This window comes from Panicum virgatum, chromosome 2N, assembly GCF_016808335.1.
Source record: "Panicum virgatum strain AP13 chromosome 2N, P.virgatum_v5, whole genome shotgun sequence".
NCBI lineage: Eukaryota > Viridiplantae > Streptophyta > Magnoliopsida > Poales > Poaceae > Panicum > Panicum virgatum.
Genome location: NC_053146.1, coordinates 52,097,205 through 52,119,618, shown reverse-complemented (window position 1 = coordinate 52,119,618; position 22,414 = coordinate 52,097,205). Strand labels below are relative to the sequence as shown.

The window sequence follows — 22,414 nt, the reverse complement described above, 5'->3', positions numbered from 1 at the left end:
AATAGAGGAATTGGTTCTGTGAATACGACCCTTCATTCTTTAGGGTTCACAAGGTTAGTTTGGGTTGTACTCTGCTCATTTTCCTTGAACTCGAAGCGAATTTTTAAGCGGCCACCTTCATTGGTGGGTGCAGGGGCTTGAGACAACCTGAAGTAATAAAGTCAAAGGAGAGTTAAGCTGTAGAACTTTGTCACCAGTACTCTGTTGAAATACAGCATCAACCCTTCCTCTTAATGAAACACGGTTTATGCTCAAAAAAAAATGAAACACGGTTCAGGCATGATTGCGAAAAAGTACAGAATCAATCCATAGTGTCAAATATTTGAATGCCACCTCCGAAACTATACTTGTGCAGTAAGGGGAAAGCAAAAGTACAGATAGAACCATCCTTTTCTTCTGTTATCATCATCCAGAATCCATCTAGAAGAATCCTACAGCTCGGGATGAGCTATCAGGTACCAACAAAGGTGCATGAGTTTGTTGAGCTGCATTACAGTTTGAGGGCTGGTAAATACATTATTCCTATTAAGCTAGAAGTTCCCAATTCTCACCAACCTTGAACTGTTGGCTCTACTATTAATGATTGGTACTAGGTTCCAGCCTTCAGTATTACAAAAACACTAATCCTGAGTTCTAGTAACAGTATAACAATTGAGTTGATCTAGCTCTTTTATTTTGTTCAACAAGGTAAAAGTAGCTATACATCCATACTTTATGTAACTAGTTCTCCAGAACTTGAAATCAAACCATAGTTTACACTCCTGCCATCTTGAATGTGTTAATAGTAGTTTAATACACAAAGACGTAGGACAGCAGCTCCATCGAGGGTTTACTGAACGCAAGACAAGTGCAAAAGATGCTAGCTTCCCTGCATAAGCATGGTTTAGGATTTTAGAAGGTCATAGTGTAAGAGAAAAAAAGCAGGCCTGCAAATGACTACTGAGGGCTGCTATGACATATACTTATTTCAACTTAAAGCTCTACTTAGATATAGTAGGAAATCAATACATGAACGATACATGCGCCAAAGACAATAAAGGTCCCAAATTGGAAATTGTGAATGTAAAATTAGAAACACAAGCTCCATGCTTCTTCAACAGTTCCCTATTTCCTCCAAAATCCAGACTAAAAAAATGTACTTTTAACTACAATATAAAAAGTACCATATCCTCTCTTTTTATCTTTTTACACAACAAAAATCTGTGTGGACATGTGGTAATCATCTTTCTGTCCATCTCACTAAATCAATGCAAACCAACAAATGCTTCAGGCGCATCTCGTTTCTGGTCAATTTAGTCCTGCATTGTTGCTATTTGCATTTGGTATAAAGAAATAACTTAGCACCATTTACACATAGTCTAATAATCTATGCTAGAAATATATGGCAGGTGGCTGATAACAAGATGTGGCAATGCAAAAAAGAAAAATACAAATGGTGATATTGTAGAACAAGTATCAACTACTATTTTTGACATACTTAGAGAGTAGTGACCAATGTTGAAATCCAAAGTCTTCAAAAATCTCTGAAGCTATTTTTAGGAGGCTCGCAGACTAGCTGGCCACTGTAGAAGCCCCAAAATCTTCAAAAATCTCTGAAGCTCATTTTAGGATCATCATACCTTGAGTTCCCACGTCTTCCTCTACCACGGTTACTTCCTCTGCCCCGGCCCCTCCCTCTCCCTCTACCTCTACCTCTCCGCATGAAGAATGACTTCCCATGCTTCATTTCAATGAGTGAATGCAACAGATCATCACACAAGATACAACCCTCATGCAATGTAGCTCCATCTTGAAGAGGGGTAGTTTTCTTGTTGAAATCAACTTCAATGATAGTGGACTCGCATGTTAGGCACTTTTTATCTGTAGTGGTGATCCTATGGGCAGCATGTGGGAGCAATACAATGCAGTTACACATGTTGCAGTAAAGCCGCCATTTGGGTGCACTAACTGGATCAAGAATCAAGGTACCACTACACTCAGGACATGCACAAACTCCTTGAGTGATCATAGATTGCTTGCATGTTGGGTGCGGGCAAAGGGAACACGGCATGCCAGCCCCTTTCCCAACCTTGCCGGTGTCATCTATCTTGAGAGCACCAAAGAGTTTGTCTATGCCTTCAAATGGAGGATTAGTATAGCAAAAAGGGCACAGCGGGAAAGATTTTGCATCAGGTCCCAACATCGAGAACAGAAGCAACTCGAAACCATCAAGAGGGCATATGATTTCCTTGTACAGCTGGAAAGGATAGAATTATTAATCACAGAGTAGACATCAACTGAGTTTGGCATGACAAAACACAGAGGATAATGGAATACATGCTTTCACAATCCAAAATGGCATGAAACAAAGTGAAACACAAAATTAGGGAAAGATGAATGGAATACAAAGAGGGTATAACAATCATGGCAATGAATAAAAGAAGACTAAAAAAATACAGCATACGGGATCACTACATTTTCTCTATCCTGCAAGAACATTTCCCCCCCTTAAAAGGAAATACTGGCCAATGAATAGTTATCAAGGTCCTGTGAATACAACACATGGTGTTGTGGTTCAATTCTCATGAACCATGCACGGAAGTAAAGCAATTGATTTACCAAGAAATAAGCGTAAAGTTATTACCTTAATCGAACCATTCTGAGGAAGATAATAGACATCCTCACAGGTTATACAGTACAATCTCATTGGCTGCGTGGAAATGTATTTCATATACCGACCACATTTTCCACACTTGCTCAGTAGGCGCCCAGAGTCTGCTAAAGGTGAAAATTGTGCTTCGAACAAAGCATCCATGTTTTCAATCTGCAAGCAGCACCATAAAAGAATTATAGAGGTACACTGATGTATTATATCAACGAATTTTGGTTGTTAAGAACAAGAAATCTAAAACATATTTTTGTTAGATGTATATGTGCTCTTTGTAAGAATAAATATATCTGCATATGCAAAATAATATTAATGATTTGGATGATTCATTCTTGTTACAGTTTCAGATGAAGATAAAGCATCCCAACAGACCATTGACATAAATTCTCTCAAATACAGTACGGTGCAAACAAGACGGCAATAGACTCAATAGGTTACGAACAAAATAAGTCACCTTTTTCACAAAGTAAGAGTACTTTTTCATAAATTGCTGAATAACATGTTGAATAACTTGAAGATGATCAGCTTTGCCTTTTGCAATTAGAGTAATCTGTTGCTCAATAAAGCTTCTGATATCTGGCAAGCAGAGATCAGCATCAATACACTGATATCCTCTTATCAATGTAGTCCCCAGTGGTGTCGGTACTAACCTTCTTCCGGAGTTCACCTTTAAGAAAGATAAGTAAAGGAATTACAGCTTTTTTTGGTATATTTACATACGTAAGCATACACTTGCAAGTGTAAAGAATTCACAGCATAGGTCTAGTAAAAAACAACTCAACTAACCTGAACATAATTACGTTCGCAAATGTTGTTTATATGTACAGGAATTGATGCATCTGTACCTATGCCATTCTTCTCCATGAGAGAGATCAATTCACTTTCACTCAGATAATCAGGAGGTGTGGTGCTTCCCTTCAACAAAGAATTATGATTTATCAGGCATCATATCCTGATAAAAGGTAAGCACATGGGGTCTGAGCAAACTGATAAGCTTACCTCATATATGTCAACCTTATGAATACTAACAGAGTCTCCCTTTTTAAATGCAGGAAGACTATTCTCACTGACAGCCAGCCATGGCATGATAGAGGTAAAACCTTTATGAGTGACTCGATAGCCAACACAGTGGAAAGTTTCTCCACCTGAAGTAAACTCAATGGTAGTCCTGAGAATCATGTTTTTTTAGGGTTATTTACTGTTGAATTCCTTTATAAGCTACTATTAGTTTTAAATACAAATGGATAATGCAAAAAAAAAATGAATTCTATGACATGCTTGCATTCTGAACGAACTTTAGATATACAATATGAGGAGCTAGTACAAGGGAATATCAATAGCCAATATACTATATAGTTTATATGAATCTTGTGATTTGTGACAGAACAAAACACGAATTATTTAACCAGCAACGAAAGAAACAAGAGGACAAACTACCTTGTATATCTACAATCAGGGCTAACAGTTCCAATGAAGTGTTGGCATATGTATTGGTACAGCCTCCAAGCATCAGTTCCCAGACCTTCTGTCGCTGATCTCATTGGAGTAATAGGAGGATGGTCTCCAGCATCATGACCTTGACGAGGCTTAACAAAACCAGCATCCAGTAATGTCCGGACATCATTGGACCATAGAGGATTATGTACTAGTACAGCAAGTGCACTTCGAAAATCAAATGACGCTGGATATGCAGTGCTCTCTGTACGTGGATAACTGTGCAAAGATGGCCTTTAGTACTTACGGTAGGAAAATGAAACAAGCAATGCCAGCAAGATCACCTATGAAAGGAGTTTTCAGCTGCACTAGTAATTCACCCAAATTATAGACTAACAGCAATGATTATTATAGTTTGACTACTTAATTTTGAGCTTAAATTAGAATCAGTATCATGTGTATTTAAGACGGTATTATCGGGAGTAATGCAAAGCTCAACCATAGCTTCAATTAGAATCAGTATCACATGTACTTAAGATGGCATTATTGGGAGTAATGCAAAGCTCAAACGTAGTGGTAAGACCTAAATGATGAACTTGGTATCATGGAGGACATGGCAAGAAGAATGGGTAAACTGGTCCGCTAATAAAGCTAATAAAATTACACATTTACTATAGCATATTTGTAAAACCATATATTGACTCATGACACATGCCTAGTGACCAAGGCCTCAGGACAACGTTAGTTGTAACCCCTAAAAAATCATATATATAGGATCTGCTAAACTTCATAGAACACATAATGCACCTGGTTGAGCAAACAAAAGAATAACCTCTACTACAGATTTTTGACAATTACTACTATTTATATGATACTCCCTCCGTCCTAAATTATTGGTAGTTTTGGCTTTTATAGATTCATAGTTTTTGCTATGTATCTACATATGTCTAAGTGCATAGCAAAGTCTATGAATCTAGAAAAACCAAAACGACTAATAATTTGGGACGGAGTAAAAGAAATACTAAAGAATACAATAAAATGTCATGCATCATTGCATATGGTAAATAAGCCCACATTGACTTCAATCAGGCTAATGGTAGACTTTCCCATATAACATGACCAGATTCAATGGAAAACATAGTACTATTTCAAGGTCATTTCTGAAACCTGATGAATCCTTGAGTGTAAAGCCGCTCCGCCAAGTGCATCGCTGTCTGAGGACCAATACCGAGCGCACTTGATGCAACCTGAAATAAAAGAATATTTAGTAAACTGAAATTTACTCAACTCTCCCCTTAAATTATGTGTAAATTAACCCAAATGCCCCCATTTTAGAATAAAATTGATGTACTTGTCATATTAATACTAAGATTTTCATCAAGTCATAACCCAACAGGAGAATCTTGGGTATCAGATTTCAAGCAAGATCATCATGAAGCAATTTACAAGAACAGTACATGATGGTAGAACATTGTAAGAAGAACAGAGAAACTGAACAAACATTAGACTCTAAGGCAAGCACATACATAACAAGGCAAAATAATTGAGGGAAAGCTAAAGAAAAGATACGGTTATTCTGAGACGTAAGTGTTAGGAATGAGCAAGACATATCTATTCCACAGCCCAAAGGGGCAAGATGTGCATGTTTACAAAAGTACAAATGCAGAAAACCCCTACAAGTAGAGGAAAAATACAAGTATACACAACTAACACATATCAAAGAGTAAAGTCCATTTTTGACCATCCAACTATCGACTGCGTCCGGATTTGGCAATGCAACTCTAAAACCGGACATCTGCAGTCATCCAACTCTCAAAACCGTTCATGTTTGGCCATCGAGCTGTTTTGCTGAGTGGTTTTGCTGAGTTGGACGCCACGTGGCGGTGGGACCCACCTGTCAGCCCCTCCTCTCCCTCCTCTCTCCTCTTTCTCTCTCCCTCTCCCTCTCCTCTCTCCTATCCAACTCTGCTACCCCTGCGTCGGCTGCCGCCCTTCCCGCGCACGCCTCTCCAGCTCACCCGGCCGGCAGCTCTGGCTCATGGCGGAGCTCGCCCGGCGTGTTCCCACCGGCGGCGAGCCGTACGGCGGCGGCGGGGAGATGGGCACTTACGATGACGGCCTGCTCCGCCCGGTCTCCGTCCATAGCGTCGCCTGGGTCCGCGCCGAGATCCGCCCGCCGCGCCGCCATGGGGCTGCAACCGAGCTCCGCACGAGGGGCCGCGGCGCCTCCTGGTGCCGCGTCAAGCTCCGCCTGCCGACAGAGGGAGCAGAGCTGCGGCGCGACGCCGAGGAGGGAGCTGCGGCGCGGCGAGGTGATCCGGCGGCGGCACCCCGAGGGGACGAGGACAGAGGAGGAAGGAGGGAGGCCGGCGGAGCTCGCCATCGCCGCCGAGTCTCCACGGAGCTCGACCGCCAAGGGAGGCACGGCGGAGCTCGAGCTCCTGATCCGCCGCAGCAGGAGGGGTGGCCCGGCGGGGGAGGATGGCCCGACGAACGGCCGTCCCGCGGCACCGCGCGCGCTCGCCGCGGCCGCGCCACTCTCTCGATGCCGAGCCGCGCACTCACCGCCGTCCTGCGGGCCCCCGCGCGCGCCGTGCTCCGCCTACTCCCTCTGTGCCTCCGTTCAACCGCGCGGCTGCCGGGGCGCGTTCGCTGTGCTCTCGCCAGACCGCCGGGGCCGCGGCCGCGCCCCGCCACCCCTGTAGTTGAGTTGGGGAGGAGGCCCGCCAGCAGAGCTCCCCTGCCCACGGGCCGCGGCGGCGCGGAGCTCCCCCGCCCGCGGGCTTCTGCTCCGCGCGCGATGGCCTTGGAGAGAGAGGTGGGGACGGGCAGGGAGCCAGGGAGGGCGGCGCCGCCGGGGAGAGAGAGCAGGGAAGAGAGAGAGAGCGGGGAAGAAAGAGAGAAACAAGAGAGAAAAAAAATTAAGCTGACATGTGGGCCCCACCGCCACGTGGTGTCCACATCAGCAAAACCACTCACCAAAACCGTCCGATGGCTAAAAATGAACGGTTTTGAGAGTTGAGTGGTTAAGGATACCCGGTTTTGGAGTTTGATGGCCAAAACCAAACTCGGGCAATAGTTCGATGGCCAAAAATGGACTTTACCCCATATCAAACAGTAAGAGATATCAGCTATGGTACCTTGAGCATATTAACTGTATTAAGGCCAGATGGATGGGTTTTGCACTCTTCCTTCACTGAAACATCTGCTATTTTTAGAGTCCCATCGCTGGTGACCATCTTCTGAAACATCACAGTAACCTGCATTTTTCATTGAGGAAAATGGTTAGAACATTTGGAAGAATAAAGTCAAATCACTTGTGTACGTGATCTCACATCAAAATCAAAAAGTTTCTTCCGGTCCCATTCTAGCTGTATTTCATCACCATCTTTGATAATATAAGTTTTCAAGGACCAGAATTTCTCTGGTTTGAATGTAGTAATTTGCTGATAACGTCGCACACAGAATCCGAGAGTAGGTGTCTGGCATGGACCATACCTGATTTACAAAGGATGAAATGAAAACAAAAATCTTAAACCAATACTGGAAATAATATTAAAAGACAGGTAGGGCACATGTAAAAGATTTTTTGGTGTGATTATTTGAATAAACTTTTTTAAAAAAAAATCACAAACCCAAAGTATTAGAAGATTGTTGATACCCGGTAGCACTTTCTCCAATAAAAAAGAATTCAATATGCAATTGTCAAAGAAATTTGGATTGTGAAAAGAGATGGGGAACTTACGAAATCACTCTTGAATCAAGGTTTCCATATTTTCCTTGGAAATATCGGGTCTGAAATCGAGTAAATGCTACTCCAACCTTCAAGTCAATTTCTTGGCGAGCATCCACTGATAATGCTTCATCTTTGTTTGGCAGAACTAGGTTATCCATGGCACTCAGTATGTCTTTCTTGGTAACAGATGAAAATCTAGCACGGAAAATTCTTCTTCCAGCCTCATTTTCAGGAATCCCAGTGCACTCTATAACTGGAACATATGTTTGGCGTTGTTATTACATTGATCAAGCTAAATACCTGAAGTAGAATAGAACAAGCCGTACCAAGGAAGATCATGTATACATGGTATCAATCAAGACCAAATAAATTCTCGAGTATTTAAAAATAATTGCAAATTATATTTTTACAGAATTATCTGCATTCTGTTTGGAGAAAAGGAATAAAATATATATAACTTCCAAACTCTAAAAAAATTCAAAAGATCCAATGTTTCGCTTGTGAATGAATGGAGGCTGAAATGTTGGATTGTATTGACCAGCCCCAATGGGGATATATATATATATATATATATATATATATATATATATATATATATATATAGTACATGAGCGCATCCAAACCCTAGACACTAGGATATTACAATACTACCCTTGGCTATTATACCCTTAACATCACTCAGTTTAGCTGAGAACTTCCCATATGATGTCTAACTTATTTTGATTATACACCTATGTTTTTGCCTTTCAGGGTCCAGATTGTAAAATGGAGAACTCCAGATATATCTCTCTATGCACCACCGTAAATTCTAGTACCAACTTGAAAGGATACTAGGATAGTATGCATAACTATTAAAGAATGGTGTTAGTGTACCTTCATAGCATATGTTTTCTCCTTCTCGGTCACAGTCCAGCCAAAGTATCAAATAAGTGCAGCCCCGAGCTTCTTGAGCTAGATGCCTGCGGATATGAGCCTTCAACAGAACTACACGTAAGTGTTGTATTTAACCTGGGACATTGTGATCCTCAAGGGAAAGGGAAAACACATACACCACTTTTTTCGAAACAGGGTCTCCCATTTCCCTTATTTGATAACGCAAAATGTAGCATTGCAAGTGAATAAAGAAGCAGGTTTCAGGAGGAAGGGAGAAATGTTGCCACCTAACGACTTTGAGAAAGGCTAGCAAAAGTTCAAAAGAATTGAAACATATAACACAACAACAACAACAACAACAACATAGCCTTTTTTCCCAAGCAAGTTGGGGTAGGCTAGAGATGAAACCCGAAAGAAATAAGTTCAAGGTTCAGGCACATTGATAGCTAGTCTCCAAGCGCTCCTATCCAAAGCTATCTCTTTAGAGATATTCCAATCCTTAAGGTCTCTCTTAACCGACTCATCCCACGTCAGTTTAGGTCTACCTCTACCCCTCTTTACATTATCGTCCCGCTCAAGAACCCCATTACGCACCGGCGCCTCAGAAGGCCTTCGTTGGACATGTCCAAACCATCTCAGCCGATGCTGGGTAAGTTTCTCCTCAATTGCTGCCACTCCGACCCTATCCCGAATAACTTCGTTCCGGACTCTATCCCTCCTTGTGTGCCCGCAAAACCACCGCAACATCCGCATCTCTGCTACACTCAGTTGCTGGACATGTCGCCTTTTTGTAGGCCAACATTCAGCACCGTATATAACACAAATACAGATAAACATAACATCAGCCAAAACTGCCATTTGGATTTGGCAATTTTACAGGTTCTGCTGGTGTATCTGAGAGCCTGACAAAAAAAAAGAGAGAGGAAAACAATACCCAGGACATTTGTTTATTCAGATTTCAGAATTTGAATACTTCAAGAGTTAATTATAGATATGGAGGAAATGAAAAAGGACCTAAGTTCAAGAATCAGAGAATTTGCATATGGTCAACCATCCATGGGTGGAACATATTTGCATAATGGAAAATTATCACCACTTTATTTGGTTACACCCAAACAGTTAAATGAGTCATATTCTCTAACAATCTGAGTTGACCCTTAACAGTTAGCTGAGTTGCATTCTGTTTCAATCAGAGTTGTAGAGGAATACATACCTTTGGGTTGCATTCAGATCTCAGAACTGGAGCCTCAAATAGGTCCATTGGATCAGTTCCTTCCCAGTTCTGATATGCAGGGGGGAAATCTACACTGGAAAAATCAGACAGCGATTAAGGAAAGGCAAACAAAAGATTTTTTTATGTTCAATACTGTAAGCATGAACAGAACATCTGTGCATAGACCCTAATGACGAATCTCAACTTTCAGTAAAACAACACATCAATTTTGCATCGGTCCATCATGTCTGCACATATACAGAAATGTGCATCTACACGAACTCATATGCGTAGGCTTTGAATGAAAAAATTGTCAGAAAAACACAACCTTAAGACATGTCCAATGACTGATGTCACTTTGAAATTTGCATAAGAACCCTGAAACATCCCATCAAACTCATGGACATCTGTGCTTCCCTTCCTTGTAGACATCTGCACAAGTGTTGAGAAAAATATACTATGTGAGTGAACTCTTAAATCAAAACATTTGCATTCTAGAGACTTGCCCATATTATAAACACTATTTCAATTGGGGCCTTTCATACTGTTCTTCAAGAGGGGAAAAAAGAGCCTGAACCATTGCGGAGTTGTAACAGCAATTGACATTGTGCACAGCCACTTGGTGCTGTGATAGGTTATCAATTTTGGATTGCTATAACAATTATTTTCAGAAGATTTGCTTTTAGAGGGGAATGGAGGCTAACCATGGCTCTTCTAGAAGCACTACTGAGATTAAACTTTGGTCATCAGCCGAAGCTTAGCAAATTTGTTTACCATGGCAGCGGAATTGGGTGGATTCATTTTATCGTTTCAGTGCAACCAATCCCTAAAGTCTACTCAACGGAGAATGCGCGCAATTAGCCATCACACAGATTCAGTCAATAAGGGCATAACTCAGGCTCCTAGGGTAACAACTAGGCTGCGAGCAACCAAACTACCAACAGCTGATAAGAACTAGCACCCATCGATGCGCCGACCGTTAGGGTTGGCTCTTCGACAGTCGACACCACCCAAATGAATAGGAGGTGTCAGTGTCACGCCCGAATTTAACACCCCAAAAAAAATCAGCACGCATTCGGTGGCGGAGGAGGGAGGGAGATGACTTACGCGGCCGCCGGAGAGGGCGGAGGCGATGGAGAGCGCGATGCTGGGCTTCTCCGCGACCTGCAGCGGCGCGAACCAGGAGTGAGAAGGTGTTCAGATTGGGGTCAGCTCTGGTTGACGGCGGCGCAGGGCCGCGGAGACCCAGCCGACGTCTGCGGTGGGGGCGGGGACGGTGACGGCTTACCATGAGAACCTTGGGCGCCATGGGGACCGGCGGGTGGAAGAGCACGGCGAGTGGGGAGTGGGACAGTGTGGGAGGAAGCCGATGAGGGGGTTTAAGCAAGCGCCGTGCCCGCCGTTATAGACCCTACACCATGGCACACCACATGTCCTAGTGATTTTGTCAAAAATTGGATGCCCATGAATAGAAAAACTAGTGATGCTTGCAAAAATTAGGTGCCACGAATAAAAAATAGATCAAACTAAGATTGCTGTAGTGTTCGGGAAAAAAATCAGTATCGGTGCTATCTATAAACGTGATCCCACATGGAATAAAATATTATCATTCTATTGCTCAATTGGTTGCGCGAGAACAAATTCTCTTTGTCCTTCCATTCGTTAGTCCTCGTAAGCACAATAGGTAGAAGAATTACTGTTTACTGATCGAGCACCAATGCAAGAACATGCGTCGCTTCAGGTAAGTCCGAGCATGACAGATAGAGTGTGAGAGAATTAGGCGAGTGAATTTGCCAAGAGAATATTAACTATCGTTTTGAGATGAAAAGATTCAACTGACCGATATGAAACAGTTCAAAAGAATAGAAGATAGAAATAAATTGTCCATCAAAACAAATATTGTCAAAATAACGATGGTGCGGTGCCATAGTGAGCTCGTGACTAGGCAGCAGTGGGAGACCTTCCATTAAAAGCGAGGACAATGTTTATAGTCCAACCAGTTGTTAAGGTGGGCCCATATCAGTAGATTGCAAGCTAATAAGACACCTACAATATTGAGTCATGTAGTAGTCACATACGTGCAAACTGGGCTAGTGAGGAGAAATGAGAGAGAAAGAAATAATAGAAATAATATTTTAGACTTGTGGGCGGGCAGTAGCATTATGGACGACTTTGCTTCTGACTAGGCCTGCTAATGGGTTGGGTTGAAATGAGTTTTATGGGGTGGGTTTTGAAATGGAGTGTGTTTGGATGAGTTAAAATGGGTTGTATTAATTAATGGGGTGGGTCGGGGCGGGTTCTATATAAATGTGGGTTGAGGCGGGTTGGGGTGGGTTGAAATGGATATTTTTTACAAAATAGTATAACTATATATAAATGTGGGTCTCACGTGAGAGCTGGACTCTGAAATTAAAACCACATGTTTATATCAGAAAATTTTATCGAAATTGACTGAATTTTGTTGGAGATGATTCAGTACGACTGGCAGCTATTTTGTGCAAAGCAGTGTGGCTAGAACTACCTGTGGGCCCCACATGAAGAGCCGGATCCTGGAATTAAAACCTCACATTCACACTATAAAATTTTATCGAAATTGACTGAAATTTGTTGGAGATGACTCAGTATGACTGGCAGCTACTATGTGCAAAGCAGCGTGGCTAGAACTACACGTGGGCTCCACATCAAGAGCCGGACCCTATAATTAAAATCTCGCGTTCACACTATAAAATTTTATCGAAATTGACTGAAATTTTTAGAGATGAGTCAATATGACTGACAGATACTCTGTGCAAAGTAGTGTGGCTAGACATATATGTGGTCCCCCACATTAAGTGTAGAACCACTAAATTCCTCTGCATAGTAGAACCCATAGGTTTTTATGGGTTACCCGTTTATAATGGGGCGGGTTGGTTAGAGTTGAGAAATTAACTAATTGGGTTGGGTGGGGTTGGATATCTAAATATGTTAATTTTGTGTGGGGTTGGGTATGGTGCGGGTTCCAACCCATTAGCAGGGCTACTTCTGACAGCCCTATGAACTACTTTTAAAACTAGCTCACAGTGTATATGGACCGTTTTAAAGTTTTATGGATCAGTTTCGAGTAAATTGTGACTACCTTACTATCTTTGGTGTTTTTTTTGGGGGGGGGGGGGAGCGGGGGACACGTTGCTACGAAAAACTTAGACGCCATAGGGGTGGGTGGTTGCTTACTTGTTGTGTCTATGCAAACATGTTATGTTTGTTATTTGTTCCCTTCAATGGGGAATAAAGTCATTTAGAGATTTTATTAAAGTAAGCTATTTCATAGATTTGACATGGTGTACGAGTTAAAATTTTAATAAGAATTTCTAAAAGAGAATGATATCAAAATGGAAAAGAGCTTTACATTATGTAAATACTTAAAGTGAATCAAAGTGAAAAAAAAACTTTGATGAGTAAGAATCTTACAATGATATTTATATCTACAATCAGAGGGAGTATCAGACTAAATTGCAATTAGATGCATAAGAGAAAATTAGGGATGCTAATTTCATATAATATAGTTTGAAATTTACCTACCTTTTTTTTCATTTGGCAAGAGAGCATCAAGCATCAGGTAGATGTTGTTTGAAAAGGGATATGCATACTGTTGTCCCAACAGGACATCGGGTTTCTTAAACAGAGGTTGCTCCCCATGGCTGGAGAGGGTTTCACGCGTCCTGTGCCTCCCCTATATGCTTCCACGTGTGTTACGTGTCAATCAAGGATTTCTCAGCCTATGGGAGTTCTTCGAGTGGAGGGGTGCAGCTGCGTGCCTCTGCAGTAGGGGCCCTCCAAGCACATGCAAACCAGACTGGTCAGAGAGGTGAGGCACTAGCGCAAAGTCTGCAGTCGCACGCTGAAAAAGCCTATAGTTGCTGGATTCCCTCGCTGCTGTAGAAGCCACTGGATTCGCTCCTTGCTATGTGCTCATCCCTTGCACGCACCGCTCGTCCTCCTCTGTGCGTGGCTGTGCTGCTGAAGCATGGGCCTTAGTCAAACATAGGCCCACAACCAGTGAAATAGCAGCAGTTTGAGAATGTGCACAACGAAAGAGACGGAGAGAGAGAGAGAGAGCAGTCAATAGGGCCTGGTCAGCCTGGAGATCCAATCGAGCGCTGCTCCTGGGATTTGTCTCCCTGCTCACCGATGGGTGACGCGTCCCGTCAGACTGGGCAGGCAGCGCCGCTACGCTCGCTCCGCTCCTGTCTCCTCCCCTCCGTAGGCGCGTGCAGCACCTCCTCCCTCTCTTTGCGGATATGGCCCTGTCGCATTGGAGTCGCCGCGGGAGGCCGGTTGTGCCGTCCCGTCGGAGCAGCGGCGTGCGTGCTACCAGCCCTGCTCCTACGGCCGCTGCCCTTGCCCAGGTAAGTTCTTCCCCCTCCTTCCTTTATCTACGTGTGCTTCGGTGCCCTCTCGCTCCAGCCCCAAACCCTAGCACCATCTGTGATTTCTCTTGCTCCTCCCTTTGTTTGCCTGCCCATCCCGAACCACACCATGCAAATCGTGAGCTTAGGTTCTCTATTGTATTGTATTTAGTTTTTCGTACATCGGATCTGCTATCTATTGATCTGATTTGCGATTTTTTGCTGTGGTTGTACAGGTGCAGACATCTCATGGCGTCAGTGACGTGAGATCTAGAAGTGGTCGCTGAGGAAGGAAGGTGAGGCGCCTGCTGCATTCTTTAGGTTTAAAGCACCTTAGTTTTTTCATCTTGTGCGGTTGATCTAAACCCTGCTTCTCTTCTTGCTTCTGCTTGCAGTGAGCAGTCAGTTGGATCAGGAGAATATGAAGGTGAGTTTGTGCCTTCATCTTTGAATTTTTGGGCATCCAAGTTCTTTGATGCGTACCTTAATAATCTCTCTTTTGTTCATTTGACAAATGTAGGTTTTTAAAATGTACTCTTTAATACAAGCACGCACAACTATCTCATTGTTTCATGGCGTGAGATTTAGAGGCTCAGAGCAACATGCTTAGCAAACCTTGCTAATGTTACTGTTTTCTTAAGTCAAGCTTATGAGGTTAGTGCACATTTCACAAGTCAGTGCTTAGACAGGGACGGTTATCTAAGTTGAGATGTTAAGATAAGGGACCTTGTCTGCCTTAACTTTCTTAGGTGGAAAGAAATATTTGGTTCTTTCTTATAAAGTAAATCTGCTTATTTAGATTTCAGTCTTCTTTCATTCAAGAGTAGAAATAATACCTTCTCCCTTAAATTATATTTGTAAATCGGATTGTTGTATGCTTAGGTTGGAATGTTCATATAAGGGAGCTTGTCTGCATGCATTTCTTTTGTCGAAATAGCTATTTTTTGAATTTTCATAAAGTAAATCTGCTTATTTAGAATATTGTCTTCGTTGCATTTATATACTGCACAAAAGGGCCCTATGTAGTGGTTGTTTTCTTATCTTTCTAGGTGCCTCTCCCTAACTTATATATTCATCTGCTCATCTTACATCTCTATGTCTTGCCTGCAGGCATTTTTCTCTTACCTACTACGGGAGATTAAGTGACCAGTCATGTGTTGATATGTACTCTACAATTGAGGCAAGTAGACTTAAATGGATGCAAAACCACCAAAAAGACCTAAGGAGTGAGTCGGTACAAGGCATAGCTGATGCGATTGATAAAGGTCTCACTAATGCTGATTCAGTTGGTGGAAAGGTAGTCATCCCTGCCAGTTTTACTGCTGGTAGGAGATATTTTGTGATGAATTACCAAGATGCAATGGTCATCTGCAGGGTCTATGCCCCCCTAACATATTTGTAACTTTCACATGCAACACCAAATGGAGAGAAATAGGCGATGTGTTGCGCTTTGAACAAGGGCAACAACCATGTGATCGTTCTGATTTAATAGTGTGGGTCTTCCATATGAAAGTAGATGAATTTATAGCAGATATTAGAGAAGGAAAAACATTTGGACCTATCAGAGCAGGTCAGTAGTTTATACGACCATCACAAGCTTATATTATTCTTTGCTGGTTTAACCTTATTCTAATATTTCTTTTAACAGTTTTGTACACCGTTGAGTTCCAAAAGCGTGGCCTGCCTCATATACACTACCTTGTGTGGTTAGCTGCTAATAATTATGAATTCAATGCTTCTACTTTTGATATATTCATTTGCGCGGAAATCCCCGATATTAATATCTAATCTGAGACATTTTGCACTATGACTTATATGAAATGACATTACTATTTTTTTCAAATAAAGCATTTGGCCATATGCTGCTACAACAATCTATTAATGCTTCTACTTAATTTTCCTGCTTTATGCTGCAGTCTTACTGCTGATCCTAGCAAATTTAAAGATGAAGCTGCTAATTCTGCAACCAAAACAGAAAAGACTATTACAAGAAAAATGTCCTTCTCATGAACACAAACTCATTTTTTCATAACATGTTAAATAATAACATGATATCTAACATGTTTATGTTCCAGGTCCCGTCCCTCACCTAACAAGAAAATTGTCAGGAAGCTACTGCTTGAGGATGACACTGCAAGCGAAGACAGTGGCCATGAACATGATAGTCCAAAGCCTAGGTATCTCCTTATTGCTACAGACTACAAAGAAACAGATATACCACACTATAGGTGCACTTGATCATAAAGCACTATCTTTTTTACTTGTCACCAAATTGGACATTTGCTAGATCATGGTATCTATAACACTGATAGTGCATATCATTTTCATCCTAATCTAAGCATCTTGTTCTACTTAGCCTTGCAGAAATGTGTCTAATTTTGCATGTTCCTACCTTGTGTACTTGTCCTGATTCTTATGTAGTTTGCCTAGCCAAGCTAGGTAGGGACCTTCCGCTCAAGCTGAATGTCAAGATACAATTCTATACAATTCTAATAAATTTTTATTTGCTAATTTCTATGCGCCTCTTTCAGTACGTGTGACTGTATAGCCATAAGTGCCATAGAGATGCTTCTGTTCACTGTTTTTTTTTCCAAAATAGCATCCTGATCCAACCATTGCCACCACTTCAAAAATATTACCTTTGTTCTAACCTTGTGCTACTATTAACAATCTCTACAACAACTAACAGTTGTACCTATATTTACAGTTCTAGCGCTGATGCTTAGGAGGAAGAAGGGGCGAAGCTCATTTTGTATTTGCACAGTTGCAATCATGCCTTGACATGCATCTGATAATCTGTTGCTTGATGATATCTATTTAGCCGTTTTATAGCTTGTGCAATCAGCATTACTGAACTCTCTTTTGGATATCGCATGATTGCAAGCTATGTTATCTCCGCCTTCCTTTAGTATCTTAGTACTCCACTCTTATTTGGATCAGTATTTTGAGCTACCTGCTAAAATGTTTGGTAGCTAGCTACTAATGTTGATTGTCTAATGTAATATATGGCTTGGAGAAACTACTGGATGCAGATGCCATTTATCGAACATTATTATAGCTATTAAGATATTTGCATGGGATATTTCATATTATTATGGTTCAGCATGTGGCACTCAACATATTGCTTCTTATTTTACCTATATGTTTTTGGCTGTTTGAAGGAGTTTTTCACAGATTTCTGTTTGTTGTCAGTTTTTGGCTGTGTGAGAGCACCGAGATTAGAGGTTGCTTCTTATTTTAGCTGTGTGTTTTGGGCTGTTTGATAGAGTTTTACACAAATTTCTGTTTGTTGTGAGTTTTTGGCTGTGTGAGAGTGCCGAGACGGGAGGTAAAATTAGTTTGGAATGCCATTCGTTCTCACACAACTTTGCAATACCCATCTGTTGAACGTGTGTTTCATAGAGTAAAGTAATTCTTTGTAAAATGAGACATAGCTGTTCCGTATAAAGAATTTAGACAGTATGCCAAAGAACTGCAGTTGTTCCATAAAAAAAATTGTATTGGCATAAACACTATATGCAACTTATGATAGGGCGCGCGAAGCGCGCGTTAGGTTCTAGTTCAGATATATTGACCCCCGGCCGTCCTGCTCCCGCAGCCGCAGATGCGCCATCCACTACTCCTCCGTGAGGTAGATGTTTCTGTCCACGCGCACCGGTGCCGGCTCGTTGTCAGTCAGCGCCTTGAGGCGCTCAGTCACCTCCTCGAGCGAGAGTGTGTCGAGTGTGTAGATCACTTTGCATTTTATATTTTTGCATGTTTAGAAAGAAATCTTTAATATTTGAAGTATTAAATGTAGACTAATCACAAAATTAATTACAGATTTCGTCTGTAAACTACGAGACGAATCTAATAAGCTTAATTAATTTATCATTAGAGCATGTTTACTGTAGCAATTTAGTGTCTAATCACATCATAATTAGGCTCATTAGATTCGTCTCATGATTTACAGTCCATTTGTGTAATGCGATTTATTTTTTGACTACATTTAGTACACCATGCAAGCGATTTATAAAAATTTTACATTTTGCGTTTTTGGATCTAAACAAGCCCGATGTCGAGGAGGACGACGAGTTGCCTGTATCTTGGTCGAGCGACGCGCAGATACTTGGCCACAATCTTAGCCTTCGGCTCCAGATCGCCGAGAATCAACAGTAGCTGCACGACATTCGTCACGCAAAGGGCGAAGTCTTCCACCGACTCACCGTCACAGAATGTGATTTGTTCAAACTCCGTGCGCAGGTTCTAAGCTGTAGACTTCCGCACCCGTTCATCTTCGATGCGAATTATCTGCATCGCGTCCCACGCCGCCTTGGCTGACGGCTTGGTCGCCAGGGTGGGAACCATCTCCGGTGGGACGCCACTGCAGATCGCCTCCAACGTGGTGCGGTAGTCGTGAAACTGGACGTCCATCCTCAACGGCTACCCAGAGGTGCCGCGCCTGCAGCTTCAGCTTCATGAGCTGCAGCCACGAATCAAAGTTCATCTTGGTCAGCTGCGGCCAGTTGCTGAAGCCATCGGTCTCACGGATGACGCGCTCGACGACAACCTCCTGGGCTCCTGGCGACGGCGTGCGTCCCGGGTGCGCGAGCGGGGTGGAGGCGAGTGGCTCGGAGATGTGCGCTTTGGAGACTTCCCCTTCAGCGAGTGCGGCGGAATCTTGTCGTCGCCCAACATCCCGACCTTACTCGACGGCGGCGGCGACAAGCCACGACCGTTGGGTGAAGCCATGGTGTAGCTGGTTCCTTTCTCTCAGCTTTGATACTAATTGTCAGTCGAAACTCCGGCGATCACAGGTGAGAATTACAGAAACACACACGCGAACTGCGAACACAAGAAAGTTGTGCTGCCAAAACGTTGCAGCGTTTTCTGACTTTATTGATCCATTTATTCAGAGCTTACAGTGAGTGAGCGATGCTCCCGCCGGCCGCGTCCAACGCACGACGGGGGCGAGCCCACGACTCCAACTTAAAACAGTGCGAGATAAGCTCGATGTTGGACTACAAATAAGGAGGCACGGCACACGTACAGACCACGAGCTCGTGCACAGAACTAACATGTAGAAAAAAAAAGAAACTTGGAACTAGGACTCATGAACAAGCTTGATTCATAGGCAACACAAACAAGGAAGCACACGGGTAACGACAATTTATTATTGTGAAAAGAAAACAACAAATCCATTTTTATTTGGGGAAGGTCTTTCCATCCGGTCAGCCTCCAAGAACCTATAATGACCGAGCTACATAGGAACGGTGGTGGTCCCACTGCCGCTGACCGGGAGGATCTTCCAGAGCTGGTTATCATTTACTTTAGCCATATACGTCCAATGTGAAGGATCAACCCCAACGATTGTTCCCTCCTTGCAATTGCCCTTTAGCCCGTCGATGACCAAAGAACTGTCCCTCATTGTTGCTATTTGGTGAAATCCCTGGCCATACACCTCCTCGAGCATGGTCCAGAACATCGAGATGTCCACATATCCATCATCGTTGTATGGTGCTAGTTGGACCTGCAGGTTGGCAATGTACATAAAATAAATAATAGAGCAGCCAACAGAAGAGCGAGTTAGCGACTTATTTGTTCCCTCGGTCTGTCAGAAGAAATGCAATTCTGTCTATGTACGTGAACGAATGTTTGTTAACGAAGGAAGGCCGAGGAAAACCTTCATTTTCAACGAGACTACTGATACCTGGACACAACCGTCGGCGCGTTTCTTGTCCTTGTTTACCAAAGCTTGTCCCGTCGCCTTGTTCACCAGTGCAAATGCCCTCTGACCGTTGTCGTCGGCCACATGGCTGGCCCTGGAGTAGTCCATGAACCATTGCTGCAAGTAGTTTGTGTGTGTTTTGGGACATGCATGCACCATTAGCAAGACATACAAGCAAGATCGATCTGTTGGGCACGCGTACTATACGTGTACCTGCGTTTTGTCGTTGGGGTCCTCGTGGGCAAGAACGATCTCAGAGCCACGAATGGACACGTACAGTTTGTCACCGTCCTTGCACAGTATCTTCATCATCGCCAGCTCCGCCATGACAGGTCGATCGATCGAGCTACCGCAGCCGTCGACAGGGAGGATTTTCCAAAGCTGGTTATCATATACATTAGTCTTCAAATGTGAAGGATAGACCCCAACAATTGTTCCCTCCTTGCAATTTCCCTTTAGCCCGTCGATGACCAAAGAACTATCCCTCAGTGTTGCTATTTGGTGAAATCCATGGCCGTACACGTTCTCGAGCATGGTCCAGAACATTGAGATGTCCACATCTCCATCATCGTTGTATGGAGCTAGTTGCACCTGCAGGTTGGCAATGTACATAAAATAAATAGCAGAGCAGCCAACAGAAGAGCGAGTTAGAGCAACTCCAGTGGAGTGACTAAAACTCATTTTAGTCACCCACTTTTCAAGTTTAGTCACCCAAAATGTAGTCTCTACTCCAGCAGCACCGACTAAATAGACTTCTAAATAGACTAAAAGGGGAAAAATGGTGGGCCCTAGTTTTGGTAGCCTAAGTAGAGGGTAACCAAATTGAGGGGGTGGGAGAGGAAATTTAGTCACCCCCTCATTTTAGTCACCCAAATAGAAGCCCTGTTGGAGATGAAAATTTGAGCAAAAAGACTAAAATGTGGGTTTAGTCAATCAAATAGAAACCCTACTGAAGTTGCTCTTAGTGACTTATTCATTCCCTCAGTCTGTCAAAAGAAATGTAATTCTGTCTATGTACGTGAATGAATGTTTCTTAATGAAGGAAGGCCGAGTAAAAACCTTCATTTTCAACGAGACTACTGATACCTGGACACAACCGTCGACCAATTTATCATCCTTGTTCACCAAAGCCTGTCCCGTCGCCTTGTTCACCAATGCAAATGCCCTCTGACCGTTGTTGTTGGCCACATGGCTGGCCCTGGAGTAGTCCATGAACCATTGCTGCATGTAGTATTTGTGTTTTTGGGACATGCATGCATCATTAGCAAGACATACAAGCAAGATCGATCAGTTGCGCACGCGTACTATACGTGTACCTGCGTTTTGTCGTTGGGGTCCTCGCGGGCAAGAACGATCTCAGAGCCACGAATGGACACATACAAGTTGTCGCCGTCCTTGCACAGTATCTTCATCTCCGCCATGGCAGGTCGATCGACGAGGTGCTAGCCCCTCTACTTTTAGGCTACGCACGCTAAGTACTGAACTTCCAGTGGCGCGGTTTGAGGCATCCCCCTTCCTCCCCCGGCCCTTTTGTATTACTCGAGTCCCCTCGCTCTGGACAGGGGTCATTGGATACCCTGTCTGGACAGCCAGGCGGCACCCTGTAAAGCTCAGTTCAATAAACTGCTAATTCGTTTTACAATCATGACACATGCACAAGAAGCAAGGCTCGACGGTTCAATGAACCATACCCGTGACATTAGTTGCCGGTCCTAAAATAACATACACCATTGAGCCTGTTGATTCCCTGTCTTGGCATGTGCGGGAACTCAAATGTCCAGCACTCCAGATCCGATCCAAACTTAGACTGACGTTTATGACACTACCGGAAAATGAGTATTTGCCGAGTGTCGAGGCCTTTGCCGAGTGTCAGACCACGGGCACTCGGCAAAGATGTGGTTTACCGAGTGCTAGGCCTCGGGCACTCGGCAAAAAAGCGGCACACGGCTTGTCCAACGCGTCACCTTTGCCGAGTGCTAGCCAGGCGGCACTCGGCAAAGCCTGCGAACGTGCCCATCACGCGCGCCGCCCGTCAGTGGGGCTGACGGCGTTAAGTCTTTGCCGAGTGCCTCCACCTGGCACTCGGCAAAGCTCACTCTTTGCCGAGTGCCTCCAGCTGGCACTCGGCAAAGGGGAAACGTTGCCGAGTGCGTTGGCCTGGCTCTCGGCATAGTTTCTTTTGCCGAGTGCTGAAGCCCAGGCACTCGGCAAACTTGGTTAAAAAATTTGGGTCTTCAAATTTTTTTGTCTCCACTTAAATTTTATAATCTAATCCCTAGTAACATAAAATATTTTTATTGATTGGTTTACTATTTTCCTTTAATTTTTATGTTTGCGGGGAATAATCGGTCGAAGTTAATTTAAAATTAGAAGTGTGTCGAAATTTCGAAATCAATGAATGGAAATTTGATATTTATGT

General features: G+C 43.2%; 2 protein-coding genes and 3 long non-coding RNA genes across 8 annotated transcripts; 2 read left to right on the top strand and 3 right to left on the bottom strand.

Moving 5' to 3' along the window:
- Positions 1–372: 372 nt before the first annotated feature.
- Positions 373–11,351, bottom strand: LOC120661146 (DNA topoisomerase 3-beta). Of its 4 annotated transcripts, XR_005669815.1 has the most exons (16): positions 11,192–11,351; positions 11,011–11,067; positions 10,232–10,335; positions 9,904–9,997; positions 8,691–8,790; positions 7,827–8,070; positions 7,417–7,579; positions 7,222–7,341; positions 5,249–5,328; positions 4,085–4,360; positions 3,647–3,815; positions 3,434–3,562; positions 3,102–3,314; positions 2,624–2,803; positions 1,478–2,236; positions 373–868 (listed from the first exon to the last, which is right to left on the bottom strand). XR_005669815.1 is itself a non-coding variant. In XM_039939868.1 (15 exons), the coding sequence occupies exons 1-15, from the start codon at positions 11,210–11,212 to the stop codon at positions 1,583–1,585; spliced, it is 2,604 nt and encodes an 867-aa protein (XP_039795802.1). In that variant the 5' UTR covers positions 11,213–11,351; the 3' UTR covers positions 1,206–1,582. The 4 variants fall into 4 exon arrangements, 3 of the variants coding, with proteins under 3 accessions (XP_039795802.1, XP_039795804.1, XP_039795803.1); XM_039939868.1 differs by lacking the exon at positions 373–868 and having other exon boundaries at positions 1,206–2,236; XM_039939870.1 differs by lacking the exon at positions 373–868 and having other exon boundaries at positions 1,206–2,236; positions 8,691–9,992; positions 11,192–11,250.
- Positions 11,352–14,219: 2,868 nt separating this feature from the next.
- On the top strand, positions 14,220–15,689 carry LOC120658908. The gene is made up of 4 exons (XR_005668880.1): positions 14,220–14,288; positions 14,525–14,584; positions 14,684–14,715; positions 15,399–15,689. It is a non-coding gene; the product is annotated as an uncharacterized LOC120658908 (long non-coding RNA).
- Positions 15,690–15,796: 107 nt separating this feature from the next.
- On the top strand, positions 15,797–17,165 carry LOC120658907. The gene is made up of 3 exons (XR_005668879.1): positions 15,797–15,994; positions 16,364–16,465; positions 16,996–17,165. It is a non-coding gene; the product is annotated as an uncharacterized LOC120658907 (long non-coding RNA).
- A 2,250-nt stretch (positions 17,166–19,415) lies between these two features.
- Positions 19,416–20,108, bottom strand: LOC120658906. Its single transcript, XR_005668878.1, has 2 exons — positions 19,978–20,108; positions 19,416–19,797 (listed from the first exon to the last, which is right to left on the bottom strand). It is a non-coding gene; the product is annotated as an uncharacterized LOC120658906 (long non-coding RNA).
- An 88-nt stretch (positions 20,109–20,196) lies between these two features.
- Positions 20,197–21,473, bottom strand: LOC120662748 (ricin B-like lectin R40C1). The gene is made up of 3 exons (XM_039941829.1): positions 21,312–21,473; positions 21,100–21,216; positions 20,197–20,586 (listed from the first exon to the last, which is right to left on the bottom strand). Exons 1-3 carry the CDS (start codon positions 21,414–21,416, stop codon positions 20,197–20,199), a joined length of 612 nt encoding a protein of 203 aa, XP_039797763.1. The 5' UTR covers positions 21,417–21,473.
- Between the last annotated feature and the right edge of the window lie 941 nt (positions 21,474–22,414).